General features: G+C 33.5%; 1 protein-coding gene across 1 annotated transcript in view; it reads left to right on the top strand.

Moving 5' to 3' along the window:
* The window catches only part of LOC100651991, a 232,738-nt gene that overhangs the window by 161,104 nt on the left and 51,147 nt on the right, over nt 1-20,487 (top strand). The window contains exons 2-4 of the mRNA XM_020862917.2: nt 1,502-1,940; nt 10,596-10,829; nt 12,094-12,560. Of these exons, the coding sequence (XP_020718576.2) occupies nt 1,502-1,940; nt 10,596-10,829; nt 12,094-12,560 (1,140 nt within the window). The remainder of the gene's footprint in view (nt 1-1,501; nt 1,941-10,595; nt 10,830-12,093; nt 12,561-20,487) is intronic.

The following is a 20,487-nucleotide window of genomic DNA, read 5'->3' on the forward strand; positions in this document are numbered from 1 at the left end:
CAAATATTCAAAAATTCAAATTGTTGAATTTTCGAATTTTCAAAAATTCAAATTTTTGAATTTTCAAATTTTCAAAAATTCAAATTTTCAAATTTTCAAGTTTTCAAATTTTTGAAAATTCAAAAATTCAAATTTTCAAATTTTTAAAAATTCAAATATTCAAATTTTCAAATTTTCAAAAATTCAAATTTTCAAAAATTCAAGTTTTCAAAAATTCAAATTTTTAAAAATTCAAATATTCAAATTTTCAAATTTTTGAATTTTCAAATTTCCAAAAATTCAAATTTTCAAATTTTCAAATTTTTGAAAATTCAAAAATTCAAATTTTTAAAAATTCAAATATTCAAATTTTCAAAAATTCAAATTTTCAAATTTTCACATTTTCAAAAATTCATATTTTTAAAAATTCAAATATTCAAATTTTCAAATTTTCAAATTTTCAAACATTCAAATTTTCAAATGTTCAAAAATTTGAAAATTTGAGTTTTTGAATTTTTAAAAATTTGAAAATTTGAATTTCTGAAAATTTGAATTTTTGAAAATTTGAAAATTTGAAAATTCAAAAATTTGAAAATTTGAATCTTTGAATTTTTAAAAATTTGAAAATGTGAATTTTTAAAAATTTGAAAATTTGTATTTGAAAATTTGAAAATTTGAATTTTTGAACGTGCGTTTACTCGTTAAGTTTTTCCTTTTATACTCGGACGTACATGAACGTTAAAGATTCTAAAGTTCTCCGTTTTATCGTGATAACCGACTATTGTTACTATTGTTACTATTGTTACTATTGTTCCTATTGTTACTATTATTGTTACTATTGTTGTTGCTATTATTGTTACTATTACTGTTACTATTATTGTTACTATTATTGTTACTATTATTGTTACTATTATTGTTACTATTACTGTTACTATTATTGTTGCTATTATTGTTACTATTACTGTTACTATTATTGTTACTATTATTGTTACTATTATTGTTACTATTATTGTTACTATTACTGTTACTATTATTGTTACTATTATTGTTACTATTACTGTTACTATTATTGTTACTATTATTACTATTATTATTATTATTATTACTATTACCTTATTTCACGTATATTTATGTGCAACATAATATGAACAAAAGAAAGAAAGTTTAAAAACAAAATTCAAAAATTCAAAAATTCAAATATTCAAATTTTCAAAAATTCAAATATTCAAGCACGAATTGTTCACAATATATCTTATCACTCACCAAATATTCCCTTTTGAACATTCTACACATTTCTGCCTATTGAATCGCATCCCATCCTCTACCTGCCAATTTCCCCCCGATAATTTGCTTCTTAATTCACCATCCACTCAATTCCCTCCTAAACACTCAATCCAAATCACCGCAAGAACCGTCAGAAAGAAAAGCCTGTAACGGTTGTTCGCAAGCATGCAGCGCCGATATCTATGAACCCTGAAAGTCACTGAGCAGCGCGTAAAACAGAATGGCATGATTGTTGCAGGCGAGGAAGTCGTAACCGTGCCTCCGGCGAGCGGAGGTCAGGACAGTTGGAAAGTGCAGAGGCTTTCGTTGAGCGGCGAATCGCCCAACAACCGTCGTAAAGGCTGTCGTCCTCAACTGCAGCCGGGCAGCAAGCGTACACGGCCGGCGCCCGCTACACCGGCGTTATCCTGCAAGGTCAATGCCAAGGACATCGACGAGTACCTCGACTGGCCGAACAAGGAGAACACGCCCGGAAATGCCGTGAACGCTGTCGAGGGGACGACAGAGGCACAGATCGAGAACGACAGTCCCAACATGGGGTCGAATTTAAGTCGGCACAATGGAAAGGGCCTCACCGGCCGTAGAACGCAGTCGTCGGGAAATTTGTGCGACCCCAAAGGGAAATTGAACAGTATGGGCAAGATACTAATGCCGTGTTCGAGCGCACAGAGAGAGAGGTGAGCATGATATTTGTAATTTTTGGATTTGATGTTGAGTAATCAGAGTAATCGGTAATGGTTTTATTATTCTTACGTTTTTTCGTTAATATTAATTATTAATAGAGTCTCCTGTTGTATGGTCTTGTTGTTATTTTATCTTATAAAATAACACTTTCAAAACTTTTGAGGATTTTTTCGATCGGTGGTCTGGGATATTTATCGTAGATATTGAACGTACTTTTGCTTGTAAACTAATCCTCTGTTTGATCGCACAACGCGTTCTACTTCAAAATTCTGTGTACTGAATTTTCCTGGTTATAGCTAGGTTAATGGAATTTAGACTTTTTATTGAAAAGTTGTGACTTTTTTTTGATAATATCGAGTGTGTATATGATCTACGTAGGGCGGTTAAGAAAAAACTGAATGTTTTAAAATGATCTGACGTTTATTTAGCAAGGAAGTATAAACAGAATTATGTTTACTTATGAAAAAAGATTAAATGCATTAAATTCTCTTGAATTTTCTCGGCCTGTTTGCTTAGTTTTTCCAATATTGAACTATGTACGCATTGCTTTGACGTCAGACGTGCTTTTCCCAACAGTCAAATACCGAACCAATATTCTCAAATTTTCGTATAAAATCGCTATTGACTTCATCCATTTTTCCCCTTAATGTTTCAAGATTTTGATCGCTTTTATACTCCACTGTTTCACTATGAAAACTCTTTCTTCCGTAGGATAAACATTATCTCAAATAATACATTAATTTTCTAAACAGCTAAAAAGAACTCTCTGTTTAATATCAAAAAATTGTTAAAACTGGCGACAGTGAAAATTATCTTGTTAGAAAGTATTTCGACTTAAAACATTCAGCCTTTTTCTTCCCCATTGCGAAAATTTGTGTATCTTCAAAATAATTGTCGTTTGAGATAGGTTTCCTGATAATTTAAAAATGGTTGGATGATAACGATCGAATAGGGTAATTAAGGTTACTGTATCAATTGTCGTAACTAAGTAGTAATTGAGTGCTAATTGAGCTTGCGCTTTAAAGTATTTATTTCTTGAGAGTTTTAGACCAACTTTTTTAACGATTGGCAATTACTACTTTAAACGTTTTCGTATAATCTAGAGCATCTTAACAGCTTGTAATTTAGTATATTACAACAAATTAACGTTGTAATTTACAAACAATGTAGCGGAAAATATTTCACCAAGATTCACAAAAAATTTTTCTGCTTTATAGTGAAACAACAAATCCATGGAATTTTGATTGAATTTCTCGTTTGAAGTTCAGCTCGCATCAAATATTTATTTACGTTGTTTTAATACTTAAATGCACAAAAAGATATAAATTATTTATGTCATTAGATTTATCGTTGAAATAATGTTTTAAGCTAAATAAAAATAAGATTCTATTTCTATTACTAGTAAACAACTTTTTAACTACGGAGCTGCATATATTTTCTTTAATATAACAATCTACTGTTCGTAAAATATGTAATAAATATGTTTATTTTAATTACTAATAACAAGGGTAGTTAAATTAAACAAAAGCGCAAAGAGAATAATCGACGAAGAAACTACAAACGAATTGATAAAGGAAACTTTTGTATAATTTTCAAACAGTCAATTTTCGAAAGAATTATAAAATCAATCGAAATAACATTAACAACGATCGTCTTCGGGAATCTATTCGAACAAAAATCTCGAAAAGTACGTACATAGAAATTTTCGTGGACTCTAAAACGGAGAAAGAAACGCCCGAAGAGAGAGTAAGTGATTTTTCGTGTTTCTAATTCGGTCGAGTTCTTCTTACCGTGCCAAGAACAAACAGAATTTAATTTAACGATAAAGTCGGCGGATACAAAAGGTCCGAACGATTGGAGGATATAAAAGGAGAGGAGGTCGGTTCGCGATCGATTCTTTCGCAAGATATTCCCAAGCCGCGTTATCGAGCTTAAATGGACTATTGATACACTATTGCCCAAACACGCCGATTCTAATTAATATTCAGTCAATGTTTGCCTTACGTTCAGTCATACAACATGGGTTTAACATGCTTGTCGATTCTGTCTCGATCGTGTTAGCACGAGAAGAACATGATCGATGAAAACTAATGAAATGTACTTACCGAATATCTTCTTTGTCCACTTTGAAAATCTCGAACGACTCTATTAAATCTTTGCATAATACAACGTCGTTTCTCAACGCGATTTTATTTTTTTGTTTAATCATAAAAAGATCCGACAATTGTCTTTGTTTGTACATTATTTTACACTGAAAGCTTCAAATTATTATTTTCTTCGTTAATTTAATAACAGGAATTATATTCTAGCAACGGTATAAAAATCAGCTTCAATTTATTCAGCAGCTTATTTTATTATTTTTCACGTTAAAATTAAAAATAACGGGAATAAAACATTTATGCATTAATCACCGACTGCATTTATTTGAAAGACTCGGTTTGTTAAATCGTTATGAGTTCAATAACGTCAAATAAATATATATGCTCCGGATATAATTACTAATTACCTTTCTCTTCATTCTAATAGTCTTAGCGAAATCGTATCGCAAAGTTAAACGATTACTTTCAATCCCGGTCTACTTTACTCGGAATTGTATTTATTACCTGCACTAATTAAACGTTTCAAACGCTAAGTATCTGAAATATTTTAGCCTGGTATTCTCGAAAACGTATTCCCGAATTAACTCGGTTCTTTTGACAAATTTCTTTATGTACATTCCCGTATTACGCCGTGTTCTTCGTGCGCTTCGTATTATCACTTCGTATTATCATCCGACATAACTGAATATGCCAGGTTAACGCGGTTAGTTTTTATTGCGTGGAAGAATTTTGTAGACAGGACAAAAGGGGATTTCACTCGTGCGAAACTACCGAGGCATTCGTTTTGCTCAACTATCTTTACTGCCTCATCTTCTGGATGAATTTAATTACAACGCGCTTCCGCCTACAGTTGTAAACTCTTTTCGAATAATGTAGTTCACAGTTTAACAGATACGGAATTTATTGCCTTCGATTCTACAGGAACCGGTAGAAGGGAACCAGTTCGAAGCGCTTTCTGTTGCGCTTAATTTAAAAAATGATAGGAACTTATGGATAACTTGCTTGAAATGTGAATCAATAATGTAATGACAAAGAAAAGCAACTTTGTTTGATAATAGATAAATTTAACAGAGAATGGTATTCATCTGCTATTACTTTAGAAATATTGAAAGAAATTAGAATACGACTTGTAGAATACTCTTTTTTATTGTCTTTTTACTGACCTTCTCTCGTCCATGAAAACTAAAAGACAGAGAAAACATATTCATGAAATATCACAAATGAGACTAGCAAAATATCAGATACTGATAAAATAATTCTTAAAGCATTTTTAATCTATACACAAATATTTCCTCGCTGTGAATAAAAGATAAAGGTATAACAGATTGACGTTTACAATCTCAGGAACCACTATAATTGATCATTGACTTGGCTCAGCTGAAATCATAGATTGAATTTTATAATTTTTTGGCACCATCCATCTCTTTTAAAAGCATTGACAGTTCTAATATTTGATAAGACATTTTTACGTTATCTTGTGCAAAGATGGAACTAGTAGTAACGTATGATTCAACAGCAAAGAATTTGTCACGATATAGGATAAAGTATTACGGTAATTTTTCTGTTAGACATATCACATAATGGGACGACCTTTTTCCAACAGCCATGCGTGGGTTAATCTTGTATATTCTATCTTGATTTTTTTTTATTGTGACCTCGTTCTAGAATATTGATGTGTGTCTTTTAATTTTAATTCTTCATCATGTGGCAAGCACCAGTTAACCCCAGTTACTTTCAACCCCAGTGAACCTGGCTAAACATTGATAACTAGATAACGAGACAAATTTGTTTCAAAAGAAACCATTTCGTTTGTTGATGACAACAAATACAGAAACTTGAAGGGGAACTTGTAGCGAGAGGATATTTTATTTAAACAAAGGAAGCTATCTATGTAATTACTAAAATAATATTGCTTTTGTAGAATCATGTGGATTTCAACGTGAATTTATGAGACATTTCTACGAATCTATTTGACAGGAGCTGTTATAAAAACAGTTATTTCTATTTCAGAAAATACAACAGAGCAAAAAACGGTACACCTATACAAAGAGACTGTCTTATTCATATATAGACGATTGGTTGAATAAAGTTTATCAATTTTTCGGCTGTTGTTCTTTTTAATCGTGGCAGTCTTGTATAATTCGTAACTAGTTCGATAAAAATATTTTCACTTGTAAAAGAAATTACTTGCAATATCGTATCGAGGCGTGAATTTCAATTCTGATTATAGAGCAGAGAAACACTTAAGCGATAATTTTCAATTATATGGATGGTGATCGTGTAAATCGTGATTTTGTGAAGCGAAATAGCGATAACAGATTAATATATTCATTTTGCGCTTGTAATTATCTCACTGCTCTGCATGAAAATTACAAAATTAATTGCATGTCGATTACTAAACATGAACTATTCGATATTAATGAAGATGAAATTAATGGCTACACGTCAACACTGAATCATCTTCGCATAATTTGCTTTGTATTCAAATTTTCCAGCACTTTCATGTAGCTAGTAAATAATTTTTCAAGGGAATCAGTTACAAATTAAATGCTTCTAAAAATGTAAAAAGTACGTTACTCTTTAAAGATCTTTGATATCATTGCAAATTTGAAACATCTTTCATTTACGAATAAATATTTCCTTCTCTCGTCCATGAAAACTAAGGGACAGAGAAAACATATTCGTGAAATATCACAAGTGAGACTAGGAAAATATCAAATACTGATAAAATATTTCCTAAAGCATTTTTAATCTATAGACAAATATTTCCCCGCTGTGAATACAAAATAAAAGTGCAACGGAAGCGTGCAAGGAATAAAACCAGTGAAATAATACGAGCCGATAAAATATTTTCTAAAGCATTTTTAATATCTAGGCAAATATTTTCCTGCGTTTTATACAAGTTAAAAAGATAACAAAAAATATTCTAAATTATTCGATAAATTAAAAAATCCATTCACATCTGAGAAACTTCTAAAAAATGCTTTTCACCTCGGCTTAAGAAATAGAAATGAAAATGCCCCGAGTCATCCAAATTAGCTACGTAAGAGGATAGTAAATAGTAATAAATCAAGGTTGAATCAAGGGAAACACTATTCATAAACGGAATTAAGCGCGATGCTGTCGTGGATTCCTCGTTACGAAATAGTGCTCAGCCTTGCTTGAACAACCAACAACCATGGAGTATAATGTGGCATAACAGGTTAGTCGCGAGATAATTTAAAGTCCCTTTAAGGTCGGTCAGTCGCGGAACTGGGGCGGTTTCCATTAAATCCTCGTTTGCACGAAAACGGATGCGAGCTGCGAGGAAACAGGGATGAACAGGGTAAAAAGCAGAGAGACACGGGTTAAAAGGCGCACGAATCTTGATCTCATTTGCGTAAGTGCTGTTGTTCAACATGCTCACGATGCAACAATATCGAACGACGTATGAAAGTACTTTTCTTCTTGATGATTCCTTTATGTGAGAGAACTATTGAAGTGAAAGGAACCTGTAGGAACAGAACTGTATTGTATAGGATATTTTAAATAAAGAAAATACGAGTACAAATGGATCCCATTTATGAAAATGACGATGCCTACGTGTTGATTTTAAGATTAATAGAAAATATTAATGTAAAATATAAAGTACAATATATGTTATACTATTAAAGGATTACTTCGCTTTCTCTGTTACTGAACATTCATAAATTGTTTGTTAGCAAAGATTAATCTCTAGATCTGTAAACCACACCAATTTCCTTTCTAATCGATTCTAATTTATTCATCCTATTTCGATTTATTCGATATCTGTTACTCAATGCCCAATACTTTCGAAACGTAACTTGCAAATTCTTTAATTAAATTACAAGAAACGACAGCAATCAGATTCCAGAATACAAATCCTCTCATTGACCTGAAAGATCAACGAAACAGCTACGAGTTTAAATAGCCATAGCGAATAATGAACACGACATTGAAATATTAGAGAAACTTGTCACGGGCACGTCATAACGCTAAGTAAAATTATGGTCGATTAGAAATGTCTACGCAGTTTTAAACTGTATAATTTGTTCTTGAAAATTCCCAAGGTCTTGAACGTCCTCGTGTATGCTTTACGACGGATATATTGTAATATTGGAAATGGTGTCACGTGCAAACGGCGCGAAAGCTTATAACACGTAGTTTGTCGTGAAACCGCTCATCATGTCTGACAAACTGCGTAACATGTAGACACAATCGTGTCGTGAAACGAAACTGAGATTCGCAATTTGTCCCTTTATGAAAATTCTTTTCCTACGACTGTACCGTTACAATAATAGGGGTTAATCGTAATTTCGATCAGAATCGAAAGAATATTGCGACAGATGATAAAAGTAGTTTCAGAGAAACGCTAAATGCTAATGTGATATATAACAATTATATTGCACCCTCTTTGCTATTGTTATATATTGCATTATTAGTTACTGTAATTGTGAATATTTAATACCATTAAAGTTTTTTACTTAGAATAGAAAAAATATTATGACAAACTGTAAAAATGATAGTTCAGGAAAAATGTTAGATGCAGGTGTAGTACATTACAATTATATTACAATTTATTCTTCGTCATTGTTAGCTACTGTTTTAATATTAACGTACTAAAGATTAACGCTATTTGACAATTATAACGAGGTGCATAAACAATAAATAATCTTATTGATATTACCACTTATTGATTATACCACTAGAGAAGAAACGATTCCTTGCTTATCTTTGATCTTCACTTTAATTAATTCGAACAAAGATGGTTCTACTTCATTTACAAAAATAATTGTTTTGCATTAATGCAAATATGACACACCCGTGCTACGACTATATCTGATAGTATGTGACAGCCACATGCTTTATATGTCACTTGTCAAGATTATGAACTGTTAATACAAATAGAATGGCGATAATGTCAGAAATTTATCGCGTGACATTTGTCGGTATGTTTATGAGTTACTCTGTTTTACAGACAAATGGAAATTGAAATTTAATACTTATGAAGGATAAAAAATAATGACGTTATGATCGTCAGTATTTTGCGCGTTGATGAAGTTTAAAATTAATTTTAAAGTGGGAATGTCTTTATGCGTGAATGGATACGACTTTGTGTCGTAATAGGATGAAATTTTCATAAAATTGACAAAATTTAATTAACGTAGAACAATGAATAACAATGAAACATTTCATTCTCCTTCATAAATATTCGAAGTTTTATTGCTCTGTGAAAAATTCATTAAAATGCAGACATTAAAGATTTTCCGTAGCTTCCTTTATCTGAAATTCACATTAGAATTAATCGATTAATTAATATGAGATAAAAATATTGTAATGTTATTATTAAAATCGATAGTTTTAAACCACTATACCCATCGTAATTAAATTAGAAATACAAAAAAGTGATGAATATTTTTAGCCAATTAGGAATTGCTCTATTGGACGATAACGTTTTGTTGTAGATGTTGTCTTATGGAAAAGAAAAAAGTATAGCTTTGTCGCCGAATCGAGTCTCCGCTATTCCCACTTTATGTTACAACAAATCTCGTATGTACACGTACCATCTAACTCAGGAAAGTGAACAAACACCGAACTATGTGAATTATGCAAACATTGACAATGCGTTTTCCTGCAACATATGCTTTTCTTGTTTAGTCTCAGGTTAAATATCATTGTTTGAATTGGGTAATTGGTTATTTCATGTCTCACGTAAAGAACGTGAATTATATTTGTAATATGATGCAATATAGGACACGATATATATGTGACAAAATGTCTTAAATATAATACAATATTGAAACATATTATTTGTATTATCAATGCATATTACCGAATATTTCTAGATTAAAAAATATGTTCAATATAATATCTCTAATATCCGAAAGTCCCATGAGGAAATAACATTTACATGCAAAATGTAATACTATAGAGATAAATATTACAGAGATAAATATTTGTGTAAAATGACAGGATATTTCAAGTAAAAATTATAAAATAAAAATAATTCAAGTAATGGCTGTATTCGCGTAAATGAAGGAAAATTTTTTAATATCATTCCATTTATTTTGATAAATAAAATCTGCGCCTGGAAACTAAATTTCAAATTTCATATATGTACAGTAGAAAAATTAAATTTTAATTACCGCAATCTTCGTTCATTTTAATTATTTGATTATACGAAATCTCATTTATCTGTTTTCATTTTTAATTCTCTGAATTACCAACATTCTTAATTGCTAACCGCAGCATACAATTTTCGAATAAAACACAAGGTAACTTTTGATAATGATAATTTAAAAATAAAATAACAAAGATCTTCCTACTTCTTTCATGCGTCACGATATACGCATTATTACTTTTGCATGAAAATGTTAATAAAACTCCAATTTCGTTATTTCATCATCTTTGTTATCATACAAGTCTCATTTCGACTTAATGTTAAATTATTAAATCGGCGTATTTTATTTCATGAAAATTTAGATTGACATTTGAGCCATCTTATGCCTTTTTCGCGAGACATTCAGAACAAGTAACGCTTCTTTGCAGATATAAATTCTGTGGCTCGTTGCCCAATCATCTAGATGACAAGGACGTGCTGGACGACGATCCAAAGGAAAATAATAACGTAATGACGGATACTATCACCGGGAATCTAGGTGGAACTCTGCCACACAAGAAACGATCGCTGGGCGTACATTTTTCAGACGGTGGACCAACTGGAACTCTGGATCTCGTGAAACATCGATCGCAAGACTCTCTCGATGAAAATGATCCTTGGAGGTATGCCATCACTCACTTTTGCACACGATTTCCTTAGCAGTAATGGTATACGCATATAGATCAAATTTAGAGCAAAATATCTATGCCGATTATCGAAGAACATTGGAAACGAGATATTATGTTTCGTTAAAACTGCAGTTGAAACGAGCTGAAATTTGTTGTATACGCTACGGCACCTGTCTCGTAGAGTATTTTAGCGAATATAAAAATATATGACTAGGTTTTACTATAGTTGTTGAAAAGGAGCAATTAGGATTTCTTATAGTGTATTGTATGATGTATCAAAAGTAATATTTATGTGGTTACTAGTTCTAGTGTATTACAGTTGCGTGTAGAGTTAATTAAAGGAAGAAATTTATGTGGGAATGGTGAATAAATGTAACGATACTATTTAACATTCTACAATTAAAAAAACACATTTTGGTTCCATTTTTCATCGCAACTAAAATCATATTAAAATGGCAGATATTACGTAAAAGTGGTATCGCAGACCCGTAATGGCAAAATTGCAGCATTTACGCAATTTGCATAATAACTCTGCAACTAGACGAATATTGCAACAACGTGTACAAACGAATGCAAATGGCAAGGTATCTACTTCCTAGTATTTCCGTAAAAACCGACCGATTTTTCGAAAATTTCATGGAACGACAGGAAACTTAGATAATAAATCTTTTAACGAAATGTTATCCCATTTGATCCGGGAAATTATCTTCTTACACGTAAAACGTATTTAAACATAAACTATAATATTTAAGTTACTTGCTTATTAAACATGAACATTAAATACAAGAGGATCTTCAGTGAGCTCTTTAGAAACATACGAAATACGAAATACTACTTCATTTTTCGTTTCTCGAGAATTTTTCGCTCAGTTGACACCACGATACTGTACGAGTTACTCATTCGGAAAAATCAGTTTTCTATTATACTAATCCTATAACAAATATCCGGCCTTGCAAAACTATATAAACCTATGCAAAGTTTAGCACCTATTTTATATTCATTAGGTAAAACAAATTTCTCCTTAACTTCTGTTCCCTCGTGCGTCTCTATAGAAGCGTGAATTTGCATTAATAATCCGTAATCCACTTATTATACTAATCTAACGAATGTTCCATCTTATTCGGAAAATCTAAAAATTAAATCAACGGAGAACTAAGAGTAAAGCGAACAAAGTAAACTGAGGAAAGCACGACAGAACCGATCGCCATGGAAGTTTCTGTGCCATTGAAAAAGTTCAAGAATCCTATAATTGTTGCAGGTACCAGCAGAGTGACCTTGACTTAGTGAGGTGTCGCCATGGAAATTTCGACTCCGTGAGAAGAAATCGTAGCGTCGACGCGGTATCTGGAGATTCGACAAGAAGGTACACTCGGGACACATCCCTGGAGGACAGATGTCACCGAAACTCGGATCTCGACTTAGTGGGCACGCTGTCGAAACGGAAGCAGGAAAATAGAAACGGCGGAAAGGCGTCAGACACGAACTCTTCGACCTCGCAGCCCCGCATCCCTGACCCCACAGATAACGATCTACTGATGCAGATCGTGCATAAGCCTGATTGCGAGTTGGTCAGGCATCGACAACAGTTTAGCAAGTGCATCGATTTGAAGTTGAGCAAACTGACTGGCGGGGAACCGCAGGATCAAGGTTACGCGTCCGAACGGTCACCCGAGGATGAACATCCGCCCTCGTTGCCTGGACAACCGTTCCCTAATATAACGCCTGGTGAGTTACATTTTCCATTTATGTATATTCAGTCTAGTCACGTTTGTGATAGAGTTGGTAGGCTTGATTTAACTATTGATATTGATTGATAAATTAGTAGGGTGCTATTTGAAAGTGTATAGCGTATAGCCACTAAAGATGCCAGCGTTATGGTGTAACAGCTACTTAAGAAATAGCAAAACAAGAGATTGAAATGTATAGGAAATAAATACATAGATCTTCATCTTGTAATTAGAACTTCATCTTGTAATTAGAACGCACTTAAACGTACCAAGTATCGAAATACTTATACACACGGGAGTATACTTTATGGTGTTGTTTTGTGTGTATACTGACAGTAGAATCAAATCGCGAGCATTGGCATTTACGCCGAATGAAAATTACGTTTTAATTTCGATAAAATTTTAATGGAGAGTTGAAAGCTCAAAAATATTCAGTCAGATAAAGATATTTAATTATAAATAAAATAAGGTAATCTATGTAGATTAACAGGCTTATTCTCTTTCGTGTGGGCCGTGTTGGAAATGTTCGATGAATAAAATCTTCGTTTCGTAAATCAGTGTCATGTTTCAAAATGTAAATAAAATACGAGGTACTGAATGTAATATAACGTAATGAATTAAAACTGGGTGTGTACAATATATGGCGAAAATTTGTTCATATATCTCGATGATAAATAATTTTGAAATAAAAGAAGTATATGCAAAATACATTATATTCGCTTTTGCGAATGCTCAGAAACTTTAATTAGATTCATTAGTGAACAGACGAATTATTTTAGAATTCTTTATAAATGTACCGGATGTTAGAAAAAAGTGAAACCGTTGAATGTAAATTATTCGTTGTATTTCTATAAATGGAATTGTTTATAGCTTGAAAAATAAAACTCAAACAACATGCTTATGCATGAATTTTCTTCATGGTCTTGATGTCTTGGATACAAATATCGATATAAGATTCTAATAAAATTAATCGACGATATATTAAAATTGAAATTTGCAAATTATCAGACAATTTATAACACAATGTTGCGTTATATTTAATTACATTTAAAAGAAACTGTTACTACGAAAATAGCAGAGGTTTCTGTGAAAATCGGTCATTCAATCACAATTGGAACTCGATGTAAAAATTATAATTCCGTGATCGGAACAAAGTAGTTCACGTTCGTTGCAATGTCTAAGCTGTAAACGAAACGAGCAATATTCGAAGTACTAAACTCAAACGTATTTTTACGTTTATTACTCTAGTTTTCTCTCGATATTCTTTTCCTTGTGAAATTTATCTCGTACACCGTTTGCGATTTCTTCCGTACTAATCGTTTCAAAACTTCTTCCGCTCTGTTTCGTTTCTCCTTTTGCTCCCTCTTTCCTCACCACCCACCCATGATTATTTGGTTTCTTCGTTGTTCTTTTCCTTTTCCACACCACTCAAACCAAGCTGCCTTTAATATCGTTTCGTTACGATGTATCCGCCCCCTTTACTACTTTTCTCCACTTACGTTTCAGCATTCATTTTTACGTATCTTTCAAATAATTCCTTATCTCTCCTCGAGATCACTCTGTAATTTTCCTTCCTTCGCCTTTGCCCCGGTTTTCTTCTATTCATAGTATTATTCGACTTCTTTTCGTGAAACTTCTTTCATCCCCTTTCCCATTGGCAGGTTTCCCTTTACCGTTGTTCGATAACTTTGTTGGCTTTCCAATCTGTTTGCTGAATCCCTCTTCCCGTCACTTTTTCCCTTCTCTCCCTCCCGTCTTCCATATCGTTTTCTAATTCCAACGCGTGTATCATCCCCCATTTTTCTTCTCTGATTCGTAATCGACGGTTAACGTAATGGCAACGTGCAAATGAAGAATAATGTCGTATTATCGGAGTTTTATTTTCCATGTTTTATGTATTTTGAGGTATCACCGCAGATGAGGGAAAGATGAATGAATATAGAGGACGAGTTTCATCTTCTTAGGAAGGGAACTGCCTTTTAGAGAATTTCTGTTGATAGTAAGAGATTAAATAATTTAGATATCGGTGGTAGCTGATTTAAAAACTACGCGTCTTTCCTGGAACATAATTATTACAAGAATAAATAATTTACAAATGTTTTTATGTCCTGTCAAAATGTATCCTTTAATTATTTCAATTATTTTAATTGTATTTTCTTATATGTATAAAGTAATCATTTTACTATTGTTATTTGATTGTCTATGGGACTCCGAGATTTATTATCGAGGAAAACTTAACAATTCATAAAATTTGTCTAATAACAAATGTATTTTATATTACACAATGAGTTGTAGCAGGAAACAAAGTTAAAATAATTAGTAGGATCTAATGTAAATTAATCGTCAAATATAAATTAGCAAAACAGTATACATGTTTTACGTTAACTAAAATATCAAATACTCAAAAGCTTTGTAAATAATCTAACAGATCAATTTCCGTCATTACACCTCGAATCACCAAGTAATAATCACCTCTTTCTCGAATTTACCTGTGTCATTATATTCATATTCGCAGTAAACACAATTCCTAACTCATTAAAGTTTCCAGGAATATTTTCTGCTAACGCGATTGAAATCCATGTTCAATCACAACCATACTTTCGCTGATTTTTCTATCAGCTACCGCTTAACGAGTACAACTAGCAGGCGTAGATGACACACCTTGTGAGTTTATATACTTTTAATTAAGAATCAACCTGGCGCAGCGTGCTCTACAAATTTTCGGATTTAATTTTGCGAGATGAGACTTCGAGTGAACAAATTTTATCTCGCTTTTTCGACTTATTTTCGCGTACAAAACAACCTTCTGCCAATTGTGCACTCCTATCTAATTGAGAATTAGAAATTATAGAGCATAATATATAATCGGGAATTGTCAAATACACGTGTAATTGACAAACTTGCAGCCACGAAAGCCTCCAAGATAAAGCCTTCGACGCAATTTTGCTATTCTTCATTTTCGTCTTATTTTGAGTCATAAAATCTCAGCATGCGACAATGTATGAAAAATCCGATGAACCAACTCCCATTAAGCACAGTTCTTAGCGAAGCGTAAAAACTACGACACCGTGAGAAGAACAATCAATTTGCCAAACGATATGAACAGTATATCAAGTTCAGATGAAAATTGAATAAATCCCTTGGATTAGCTGAAAAAGGTTTGTCGTTTAGAAATTGTAAGAACTGTTTTATTTCTTTCGTCCTATTTTAGGATGGTCTTGGAATTACTTGGAATGTTGTGTTGTCGTCTTTCGTTTTGAAATTTTGCCCACTCAATTGGTAGATGTTCTACAGTGATTCTTATGCAACAAATGTTGCACTTCTCCGGTTCTTCTTTTGCGATTACGTGAACATGGGCGAAGATTATATGACGTGTTCTTAGCCTGGTGAGTATCGCCTGATGTTCCCTATCCAAAAATCTCTTTAACTCTGTTTATCTGTGGATCATTTTAATCTCGCAGTGTATATCTATATACGATAGTAAATTTCATTGCATCAAAAGCTTCTTTTGGAAAAATCCCTTTACGTCTTCCTGTCGGTTTTTTCTTCTCCATCCAACGATTGCCGACTCTTTAGTTCTATCATTCTGCAGCACTCGCGGGCATTTTATCGTCTATCCTGCGTCACATTAAGTGGAATAAAGGTAGAAACACAATGGTCGGAGTAAGGACGAAGGGAGGGACCAAGCTTGACACACTTTTGTCGGGCGAATTTCACGGATAAGACGCGCCAGGTATCTTCTGGGAGTCCTTTGTCGCTGATAGACGGCGAAGTGCGCGTCAAATTCAAAGCTCTTTGTCGCGGATAGCAACGTGCCAGTTCAAATGAATGCGACCACCAACGCTCTATGCCTTTCTCCCTCTTTCAACGACCTCGTGGCTATCCATCTTCAATTTTTCATCGGTAATCTGTTTCCAATGGAGGCAGATACTTTACCCGTTTGAAAGCGCAATAACGTTTAGCTCGCGTGAATTTGCTCGGATTTTATTCTATCGGCTTTCTTTCTCGTTCTTTGGATCTTAGAATTAGTCGCGCTTATCATTGCACGTGGACATTTAGAAATATTTCTATGAATACAAATAAAGAAATGTAATCTAAATAAAACCTTGAAATTTGAATCAAGCTTGAATAAAAAGAAAAATTATAGATATCGTTGGTTTTTTTTTTAGAGGAACGACATAATTAGAAATACAATCAGCGACACTAATTTTTCAAGAACAGTTGTCAATAACACGATCAATAAATTCGTTTACTGCCACGAGTTAGATAAGAATCATTGTCAAGGCATCATTCTTAGAGTCCCTGATAAATAAACTGCAAATGTTTATTTAAATGTATATTTTTACGAGCTCTAAGGAAATATAGTTTTAGCACGAATATGTTCCAAATTAATATTTCTTTTTTGTAAGTTTAGCGTCGCGTTATTGTTCGTGGTTATTAGTGACACCTTCGATATTTCAGATTTTATTTATTAGACTGATTTGTTTGAGGAATTCTATCGTCGTCTTTGTGCTATTCTTCTCTGATTTCTGATATTTTCTGCGATGGATAGTTACGTGTTATAACTCGTGAAACGTGCATTATATCTCTCAAGAGAAAAGCAAGAAATTGCAGAAAATTTGTTAGCAATGGGTAAAATCGACACGTTAAGTATAAATTTCATAAATAAATTTCCAATTAGTTCCAACGTTTGAACAGTTTTGTACCGTGGCGCAAAGACGTTTCTCCCGCATCTGATATCTCATTTTGTATGCTCTAAACAACGCAGGTAGAGATTGAAGTGTAGGCGGCTAAGTGGGTGGTGGTGTAGCATGGCGTTGACATAACAGGCTTGCGGGAAATATATCGAGGCGCGGACCGTGCATACGCAAAACTTCCCACGGCTGATAACAATCCGGAAATCGAACGTTATGGAAACGGGGACACCTGTATTCCCCTGTTTACAGTGCCGGTCTCCCTCCAATCTTGCGTCGAACTTTACCCAGCTTCCCGCCAACTTTATTCGCCTGTCGCCGTTGTTGTTTACCACGAGCTTGTGAGAAAACACAAGCAACCTGCGAGCGCCTGTGTGACGGATAAATACACCCTTAGAACTTTGATTCTGCAAGTTGAGCGTCGCCAAACCATTCGTAGCAATGACAACTTTCAACTAGATCGCCATGCAAGTTACTACGCGCAGCAACAATTCGATAGTAATTTTAGAACGACTGAAGTTCTAGAAAGCGGAGAAAATTTAGCAGCGATTCAGAAACTTCGCTGTAGTTTAGGTTTTAATGCCTGGAACGAAGGTAATTGTATATATATATATATATAGAACGAAGAATTCATTTTTTAAGTCGTTCAATGTGTTAATCGGATAACTTTTTAATCGGAATCTTCTATGATCGTGAAACTACAAGTCAGCACAAACTGATGCTAGTTTTTAATAAGAACGATACAACCTAGCGATCATTATCGCTAAACGAAATAATTATTAATAATTTCCTACTTGAAACAGATTCCCTGAGAAACATACTCTTCCTACTTACGTCTCTCTTACAATGAAGCAACGATATTTGTAATTGTTGAGAATTTTGGATCTTAATTGCCAAAATAATGGTGTAGGAACACTAAATTTACACTTAAAATTTATAATAAAATAGTTATATATTTATTTGATAAACGATTTCAAAGATATTCATCGATACACACTTGCACGCGTCTCACCTTCTTTCATACCAGACTGTTAACTGAACAGAATTACATTCCTTTGTTTTCGAGGCGCCGCGCACACACATACTTCCACACATTCATATTCACATACATGTATCACTACTACGCGGTCAATCTAGTCTAGCATATACAATTATACATATCTCAATAGTAATCTTCTTTAATAGCAACGTGATTCCAAACATTTTGAAAATTCATATTTCTGAACTATTATAAAGGGGATATTCTCATAGCTGAGCCAACGAAACTATTAATTTCCTATTTCACACAGATTCCTTGAAAAACATGCTTTTTCTGTTTAGTCTAACAAATTTAGACTTCTAGCAAAGCATAGCTCTGTTTTCTCTAACTGAAACACGATTCCATTTTCACGGGAAACCCTTTCGCAGATAACCAACCTTCACATCGAATGTCGTCAGGCGTGTACATCACTTTTCTCAGAAAACCAAAAACCTAATTAGCCTTTTGTTGGCTTTAATAAATTCATCCGTGAAGATTGTTAAGAGCAAAGATATAAAATTGCACGTTCCTTAGCCGACTGGCCACTCTACACGCACAACGCGTTCGTATATGAAACGAAGAAAAATCGAGCGAAATTATAACACATACTATAACGAGAAATCCTTTCTATCTGTTGTACGTTCAGCTATGTAGGTGATCATTAATCACACATGGCCTGGCTCTGTTATAAAGTTATAAATTATCGGTGAAAATGCATCAAAATGCGACAGAGAAGCAACGAGTATCCGCGCGAAGGAACAAATACTCGCGCAACCTTTTCCCCTTTATCCCGCGGCGACTAATATTATGCCTGGTAAATGTGTATTCCGTAATTGAAAGCGTGCTCTAACGAGCGATCTTGTCCTCACAGTTGATACAACCCGGCAACGTTATTGATCGCAATTTGCAAAGAAATAAATCAACCGGCCAGTCATAAATTTCGTCGTATCGCATGGAATCTCGAAAAGCGATAATTCTACGAGAACGCTTATAACAGGTCATCGAGGACCGCCTGTGATCCGTCATGCACATAGTCGTCGATATCAAGCAACGAAACACGAACAAGAGCAGCTTTCGAAGGAAGCGTTGCACATTCCGGCTTGTTTCGGATGATCGTTGATCGTTGATCGTTGAGGGTAAATAATCTTCCTGCGCGCTTTGATATAAAGTTGCAATTACCGCTGAAGTAAGGAGTTAGCGAGTTGGAAGGGCTTGCTGGGAGAATTACGGTACTTTCAATTATTTTTATGTACATATTTTTCATCTGTCGAGCTATCTTTTGGTAATTTTTTGTTCTCTTAATTTCTTCTCGTTCTGGTTGATTCGTTTTTGCCGGTTTCGATGTTTCTCAGATTCCTTACGACCTTTTCCGTTTTCTTACAATTTCTTACGGTTTCTTTCGATTTGTTCCAATTCCTTCCAATTTCTTCCCGCTTCTTTTGTTCTTCTTTCATTTCTCTCGCTTTCTCTGGCTTTCTTTCGATTTCTTCCATTTTCTCCTATAATATAATTTCTCTTTCGTCCTTCTGATTTCCTCTTTGTGTGCAATTTCTTAATCATCTTAACAGATGTATATTTTAATTTTATCGAAATCTTCACCAACCTCAGGAATTATTGCAAGTAAAACAGGAAGAAGTGGAACTGTTCTTTGTATCGCTGTATATTCTTCATAATATGATAGCGATACCATTTATCTTGCGAATGATTCTAAGGTTAAGAAGAATGCATCGATAAGTTGTGCGAAAGTATGGAGAATATTTCAGAAAGAGAATATAAAACGAAGGATTTTAATACAATTGTCCTCGATAAGCGGTGCAAGCGAACTTGCTTCGGGCTATCTTTCAAGTAGGTCACTATTCGAGCAAGACACAGAATGTTTAGTACGTTTCGAGAAAACACATTTGGAAGAATCTTGTACGTTAAGAAAAATAGAAAAGCGCATTAGAAATTTCGAAACTAACGAATAACTTTTACGTAGGATTACTCGTATTTATTAAAAAAATTCATTACATAATTCTCTGGATAAATATATATCTTATATATTATTTCCTGTATTTACTCCGTTTTATTCTCAAATATAATTTTTCTCTCAACAATGCCAAGGAAAAACCATTGCGTTAACATTTACTTAATAAGAATATCCAACAACGCCAACCATTGAATACAGATCACCCAAAGAATACAAATATTCTTACTATTATTCCTCTTTGAAT

Source organism: Bombus terrestris, chromosome 4 (genome assembly GCF_910591885.1).
Source record: "Bombus terrestris chromosome 4, iyBomTerr1.2, whole genome shotgun sequence".
NCBI lineage: Eukaryota > Metazoa > Arthropoda > Insecta > Hymenoptera > Apidae > Bombus > Bombus terrestris.